The sequence below is a fragment of the Physcomitrium patens genome, chromosome 23 (genome assembly GCF_059467195.1).
Source record: "Physcomitrium patens ecotype Gransden chromosome 23, ASM5946719v1, whole genome shotgun sequence".
NCBI lineage: Eukaryota > Viridiplantae > Streptophyta > Bryopsida > Funariales > Funariaceae > Physcomitrium > Physcomitrium patens.
The window spans coordinates 266,864-274,902 of record NC_143432.1 but is presented as its reverse complement, the minus strand read 5'-3'; the positions used below and the strand labels follow the sequence as shown (position 1 = coordinate 274,902).

The 8,039-nt window shown below is 36.4% G+C and overlaps 1 protein-coding gene across 2 annotated transcripts; it reads left to right on the top strand.

The window, feature by feature from the left end:
* Window positions 1-4,430: 4,430 nt before the first annotated feature.
* On the top strand, window positions 4,431-6,080 carry LOC112275606 (transmembrane ascorbate ferrireductase 2). Of its 2 annotated transcripts, none has more exons than XM_024506106.3 (2): window positions 4,431-4,816; window positions 5,186-6,080. In XM_024506106.3, the coding sequence occupies exon 2, from the start codon at window positions 5,268-5,270 to the stop codon at window positions 5,967-5,969; it is 702 nt and encodes a 233-aa protein (XP_024361874.1). In that variant the 5' UTR covers window positions 4,431-4,816; window positions 5,186-5,267; the 3' UTR covers window positions 5,970-6,080. The 2 variants fall into 2 exon arrangements, with proteins under 2 accessions (XP_024361874.1, XP_024361875.1); XM_024506107.3 differs by having other exon boundaries at window positions 4,481-4,816; window positions 5,183-6,080.
* The last annotated feature ends 1,959 nt before the right edge of the window (window positions 6,081-8,039 follow it).

Here is an 8,039-nt window from a genome sequence, read left to right as displayed (position 1 = left end):
GGTCCACAAACATCCGAATGCACAAGCTCCAGTAATTGGTTTGCTCTTGATGCAACTCTGCTAGGAAATGGTGTCCTATCTTGTTTACCTTCAATGCATCCCTCACAAGCAAAATTCATGGTAGAATGGCCAAGGTCTAAGCCCTTTACCATAGATTGAAGCTCTTTCATGCTTTTGGCATTCAAATACCCAAGTCTTTGATGCCAAATGTCCACCTTGTCTATATTTGATGGAAATTCAGCAAATACAGCAACCTCCACTCCATTGATCTTCTTGCAATTGATAATATAGAGATTTCCATCCCTAGTTCCTTTTGCTACTTCTTTGCCCTCCATGGTTCTCACAAAACACCCATTCATATCAAATTGCACTCTACATCCATGAGTTACAAGTTTATTCACCGAAAAGAGATTCTTCTTCATCTTTGGCACATGCAACACTTCCTTGAGTGTGATCCTCTGGCTTGTGCCCTTCACTACCACCTCTACTATAATAGTACCCATTCCAATGGCTTGTACCATACCATTATCACCTAACCAAACCTTGGTGGCTAGAATTGATTGATAAGTGATAAATGAATACTTGTATGGAGTCATGTGTTTGGTACATCCAGAATCTACAATCCATTTGCTCATATCACGCATGGAGGGAGTTTGTTTTGCCATAAATGCAAAATCTTCACCTCTATGGTCATCAAAAGCATTGTTGGCATTCTCTCTTTCTCCTCTCTTAGCCTTGAAACAATTTCTAGCAAAGTGGCCTGATTTTCCACAAACGTAACAAGTTTTAGATGGATTACGTTGAGAAGGAACACTTGCCTTACTTGGTCTTGTAAATAGTGCTGATTGCTCCCCAATAGACTCCTTTTGCTTTCTTTTGGTCACTTCATGAGCTAGTCTTGCCGTTACATAGTCCAAAGTAAGGTCTTTCCTTGAAATAGACTCCAATGCCACAATGAGGGAGGAATAGGAGTCTGGAAGGCTTGAGAGCAATGTCATCACAACATCCTCTTCATGTAAAGGCTTGTCAATAACAGCAAGTTGGTTTGCAAGTACCTTTACCTTATTTACATGAGCCATGAGATCTTCACCTTCTTCCATCTTCACGGTGAAGAACTTTTGCCTTGACCATAGCACATTGGAAAGATTCCTACTCTCATAGACATTGCAAAGAGTCTTCCATGCATCTGCTGCTCCTTTGTAAGAAATGACATGAGCAGAGTTGGTTTCATCTAAGTTGGTGGCAATTATACCAAAAGCCTTCTTTTCTCGTCTTTTGAAGTCTTTTTGCTCCTTCATGCTTGCCTCTAATCCAGGTGCCTCTTCCTCCTCACATACTATCTCCCAAAGATCCAATGATGCCAAAAGTAGCTCCATTTTGGCCTTCCAGTGGTGAAAGTTGTCACCTCTAAAATTTTCTACCATTCTTAAGCTATCACTCTCAAAAGATTCCATCTCAAGCTACAAATAGGTCCAAAAATCTCTTGATTTGGACTTGTAATGCAAAAGATATGACTAGTCAAAGATTGCTGAACTACAAACTCAGAATTCGCTGTTTTGCAACTTTTTGCATACTTTGAGTCCAAATCACGTCTAAATAGTGGAAAATGCTATGTCATGTAATTCTATGGCTTTCAAACATCTCTCTCACATCACCTCACTCAAAATGACTCAATTTCTCATAAAACTCTCAAATACTAATGTTACTTCAGCAAAGACACTATCAAGGTCTTGCACTAAGCTCATACACTCACAAATCCAGGAGTAATGACTTCAACAAAACACTAGTAATACTATACCATAAGATCTCAACCACCAAACAAGCAACAAAGAAAATAAAATGCAAGAACAACTTACTTGGTAAGAGAATGTGGGCCCATAACCTATTGAATCATAGAAATTAAACTCCACACAAGCAAGTTAGGACCAGCAAGGTTGCACTTCACAAATCAAGTGTGGTATGAGATAATTCTTCTCATTCCAACCTCTTGCTTATATTCTAGTATCAAGGTACCAAGTGCTACAACCCATATGGGATATCACCTAGGACCAGCCCTGCCCTTGTATTCTAAGGCACTATGGACCAACAACTAACATTATGGGATATCCCTAACAATACATATATTCTATTTGACCATTAGCAACTACTTGAAGAGTACTTTCTCTCAACATAATATACTAGTTGAACTCATGCTAATATGATATTGTCATGGCACATATCAATAAGTCAGATAGACCCCTTGTTGCTAGTGTATGCAAGCAAGTTGCAATATGTGGGGTGAAACTATGATGATATTATAACCTCTGCTCATACAATGTTCAAATCTAGAGAAGTTAGACATGCTCATTGGTCTCACCCTCTTATTATTGAGAAAAATATAAAATATAGGGTTCTTCTATTCCAAAGAACTGTAGGAAACAAAAATAAAAATAAAAATAAATCCTTGGTCTTCAAGATAAAGCAATACTTATGAGATCTTTCAAGTTTATCAACTTTAAAACAACAATGTTAATATTTTGATTGCTTACTTCAAGGCTTCAAAGATTTATTCTCAAATAATCTACAAATATATATATATATATATATATATATATGTTTGCAATCATTACACAATAGCAAGGCCAAAGATCCAAAAAAACAATTAATTATTTCCAAGTATTATTTATTGAGAAACGCCTTTGCAAATAATACAACATTTATAAGCATGTGACTTATCTTTTTTTAAACTTTGATGTCACGGTGAAACAAAACCATTGCCCAAATGACAAAAAAGAGCACTATTGGTATTACATTCATTAGTAGAGTAGATGTTGAGATTAGGCCTTATTTGTTTGTTAAGATAGAATTGATGTGATATGCATGAGTATTACAATACACTTTTCTACACCTTGCAATTAATGTTGTCTCATTGATAGAAACCTACAAGTCTCAAGAAAGAGCCTTCAAAAGACATCCTTAAAGGTGAGGCATGAAATTACTTTATAATCCTCTTTACAATGCACATGCAATGGCTAGGGGTATCTACAACTTCAACTTATCAATTGATAAGACAACTCCTACAAATCCTTTACGTCAAGTCAAAAATTGCTACAACAATGTTCATTGAAGAAACATACATAAGTTGTGTAATACTGAAAGTAGAGAATTCTTATTGCTAAGATAGCCAATTCAACACTTGTAGTTGATAAGATTGATGACTTTTATTTATTGTCAATTTAAACTCATATTTAATCTCTAACACTAAATTCAATTTAACTTTTAATTGGCAACATTATTTTCATCAAAACTTTGGCTTCATTGTAAAATTTTGATGAAAATAATGATAATTGAGTGATGTAGCTAAAGAAAAGGCCAATTTGTTTCCCTGGTTTATCTTATTGATTACCACCCTTGATGTATTTTGTAATAGAGATTGTAATTTAAACATATCTTTGAAATTCTATTATTTTATATACAAATTAGATTAGTATTAGATGTCTCTTGCATTATTGTGGTAGTTTTTGATAAATCAAGCTATCTATTTATTTGACAAGATTGTTTGTATTCACTTCATGGATCACTTTAAAAATAAAAATAAAATATCATTCATAAAATTATAGATATTTATTTTAAAAATTATTTAATGTATATCTTCTAAAAAGATATGAAAAAAAAACTTAATGTAATAAGTTGATCATTTTTTTTGTTATATTAAAAAATTGAAAAAATATACTTCCATCTTTAAACATGTATATATATATACACATACATACAAAGGCATAACTATTAATTTTCATGTATTATATATTATGGTGATATTATACTTTTAATTTTTTTCAATAATTTAAAAATTCTTTTAAGATATTTTTGAATAATAATAATAAAAAAAAACAAATGAATTTGGTAACACTTACTAGAGGACTTTTGAAAAAATATTTTAGTGCATTAAGCTACATTTATGTGATTGAAATTGAATTGAATTGAATATAAATTAAACATATTAATGGATAAAAACAATTAACTTTTAATTTTTATAAACATAGTATATTCAAAATTTATTCCTCATTGATGTCATTACACAATGATATTTAATAAATATTTTAATAATAGCCATAATAATTAAAAAAAACACTTATCAATAACTTGCTTTAACCATAAATCCCATGGCAATGCAAGGCCTCTTATGCTAGCATATATATATATATATATATATATACACACACATATAAGTATATAAATATTGCTTTTGTTTGTTTTGTTTGATGTTAGATTTGATTGGATTTTTTCTTATGAAGTTTAAGCCTTCGAAAGAAAGGTGTATTTTGGGACTCAGTAATAAAAATGCAAGCATAAGCGTGTGCACACATGGAATGTTGGGATTGAGTCCGGAAAGGGCATGGAAGGGGGAATAAACAATGCCCGCCTGTCAGTCTGTGTTGGCAAGAACCAGGGCAACCCAAAAGCTGGCTGAGCCTCATCGGGGGGAGGGAGGAATGAAGGAAGGAACGAAGGAAGAGGAACGGCGATCCTCCATCTCCTCCAACTCCTCCTCCTCCTCGTCCTTCTTCTGCTCCTCTTGCTGCTGCAGTGCAAGTCGGGCAAGTGAATTCGTGTCGCATCTCCTCCCTCCATCAGTGTGTGTGTGTGTGCCTTCTCTCATCCCCCCCACCCCATGTCTTCATTCTTCATCGTTTTGGTGATCATGCCCTGCTTTGGATTTGGGATTCCAGTACCATCCGGACATGGCGTAGAGCTCTTTGTCTGAAGTAATCGAGAGCTTTGGTGTAACCCTAGAGATTTGATGTTCACTTCTTCTTTCAACCCTGACTCATTCGCTGTAAGTTTCTGAAGCTTCGCTACTATGTATGATGGTTGCGGGAATCAATACCTCGCACTACAGTAGTGTAGAATCTGCTGATAGTTGTCCTTGAAGGGATCGTAGAGGACTCTGCATTGCTGAATTTTAAGTAATCGTTTGGAAACATTTGTAATCTGTAATGTCAGTGATGCCACGGAACCATCTTGTTGTCATTCAAGCTCTGTTTTATTATTATTATTATTATTAATTTGTGTACTGATGTTTAGGGTTTAGGGTTCGATGCTCGGCTCTACCGGTACATTGAACCCCCTCGGTTAATCCCAAGTAACTCATTGCAATCTCGAAAAATGGCTAGTCTGTAATCAGATTGTTGGTATTGTTTAGCAGGTTTTCAGGTGCAGCAGCTTGAATCTGTTGTGTTGTTAATTGTGATTGGTGATTTGGAACTTTTGAGATTAACTTTGGAACCATGGCGACATACTCCGGCGTCACCCCCCGTCATCTGGCACCACTGGTTCATTTGCTGGGAATCGTCAGCATGGTGCTTATGGCACTGTGGACGAAGTGCTTCCGGGGCGGGTACGGCCTCTCCGGTTCCGGGGTATTCAATCTCCATCCCTTGATCATGTTTGCTGGGTTCATCTTTTTGTCAAGCGAAGCTATCGTCACGTACAAAATCCTTAGTGGAGACAAGAAGCTCCAGAAGAGAGTGCACATGATTGTCCAGGGTGTAGCCATCTTTCTCGCCGTCCTGGGGGTCACTTTCGCGTACAAGTTCCACCTTGATATCGGCATCCAAAATTTCTACAGCCTGCACTCCTGGCTCGGTCTTATCACCATCACGCTGTATCTATTCCAGTGGATCTTAGGGTTCATGGCTTTCTGGCAACAAAGTGTAGCAAAGGTGAAACGCGCAGAGCTACTCCCGTGGCATGTTTTTCTGGGCCTGGCGGCGTACGCTACGGCTCTTGCAACTGCAGAGCTCGGGCTACTTGAAAAGGTCACGTTTCTTGAGAAAAGCGAATCCCCGCCGCTGAGAATTTGGTCTGGTGAGGCCATGCTTGTGAACATCATCGGGATTGTAATCTTCCTACTGGGTGCATTTGTTGTCTTGACCAGTCTGATACCAAGATCTCGGAAGGACAAAGGATACCGTGACTTGCTAGAGTGAGTGACTTTTAGGTTTTCCTTTCTCATTCTCTGTGTTGTTGCAGGAAAGTGTACATTTTATTGATTTTCTGTACAGAAATAATATTTAGCGTACGGGACCAATTGGATTTGATGAGTCGCGTTTTGCGTGTAGAGGTTTCTGATTGATGCTATTGTCTCGAGAATCTTAGTGATGGTTTTGATGCGAGCTCTTTGTCTAGGGATTCTGATGGTATCGTTCCAGGTCGTGGGCGTTGTGTTTTGAAAGTCATGAACCAATTGGCTGCTGCTCAGAATCTGGCACCAGAAAGTCTCTTGTCAACCGAAACTGAATTGACGAATCTCAGTGAATGAAGGGCTCAAAAAGTGGTTTTCTGATGTCAATTTTCGGTCGTAAACCTGGAACGCCTACTACACGAGAGCAGGATCTTCGAGCGTGCCTCTCGTCAAACGAATCTCCTGTTGGTGTGCTCGATGCTCATGTTGCTTGGTTTTGACGAACCTGGTTCCCACGTAACTGTCTATTTGGCTAGGAACCAGTCGGTTACGAGAGCTTCGCATTCATTTGACAATCGAGATCGGCATATTTTCACGATCGTTTAAACCCGGAGGTTAGAATTTGACGGACATGCTCTCAAATGCCACTTAGATGATGACCCCATTCCATCATCGTATTAGACTTGTATCTGATTGTTCGATATTTATGGCCATCCACCTCATCCACTATTGATTCAACTTCAGGACCTCTTACTACTGCTCTTCAATTACAATTCTCGAACTGTCAGGCAAGTGACTTTCCTTGCCACCGAATTGCAATGTACTGCATAAGTCTCATGAAGTTTTTGTTCTTGTGCGAAATTTATTTTTGTCATCTGGAGGCTCTTTTTTGAAGTGACTTCTTGAACATATTTAACATCAATTTTTCCAAAATATTGCCACTCGCTCTTTATCACCATGAAATGTGTTTAATGAATTAGTTCTTTTAGATGCGGCTCATTGTACATTCAGTTTAAACAACTTTTGGTTGCACCAATAAATGACTAAATGAATAAATAAATCTCAAATCAATACATGCATATCTTCATTACCTTCTCTTTTAGTCATAATAGATTTAATTTCTTCTTAAATTAGAAGAAGACAACTAAATAGGACAGCTTTAGGTGGACCTCATGATTTTTTACTCTCCCTTAATGCCTCCATTTCATGTCTTCTTAAAATTATGAACCATCTTTATTACATGCCACTTACACATTACATTCTTAATATATTTGTATGATATTTTTCTTCTATTAACTTTCTCAATTTTATGTGAAATATTCTCTATTCCATTCTTACACTTGTTTCATAGGAGGTACTAGTATAGGAGAATGGGTGGAAAAAGAAATGTTTGGAGAATAGAGAAGCTAATAAAAAAGAGTTAATATCCAATCCATTAAAGAATACAATATCTTAATGGAATATGAGGATGATTGGCATAATTTTAAGTAAATACTAATTTATGATATTAAAGATGAACCTAAATGTTATAATGTCATAAAAATATTGACACAAGTGAAGATAAAAGAAGTTAGGTAGAAGTAACTAGAAGTAAGTAAAATTAATAATATCTTGTGATAAGGCTTTTTAAAAACTTTATAGATACAAATTTTACTTCTTAAGTGTTTGCAAGTACTTGTTAAGTTGAAAACTTGCCTACATATCACACATGTTGACCACTTGCTTTACAAGTTGATTACATATCACACATGTTGGTAACTTGTTGTACAAGTTGGCTAAACAACGTACATATTAGAACTTGTCATTTAAGTTACATACATATCATACAAGTTGGATACATGTCAGATGATCTATTGTCACGGACACAAAAATATAGACTCGAGATCTATCAAGAAGTTCAAGAAGAATTGGCAATAACTAGATTAATCAGATGAATACAAGAACAACTCCAGAGAGGTGAAGTAGAACTCCAAGAGATGTGTTGTCGAGAGTGAAGAACTCTTCAGCCTCGATTCCAATATATACTCCTATTTAGGAAGCTTCTCAAGCAACTTCTACCAACTAGGAAGCTTCTAGAAGGTTCTAGAAACTTGTC

Bases quoted from the DNA above. Each gene is read 5' to 3' on its own strand.
- LOC112275606 (XM_024506106.3), top strand. From the start codon at position 5,268: ATGGCGACATACTCCGGCGTCACCCCCCGTCATCTGGCACCACTGGTT.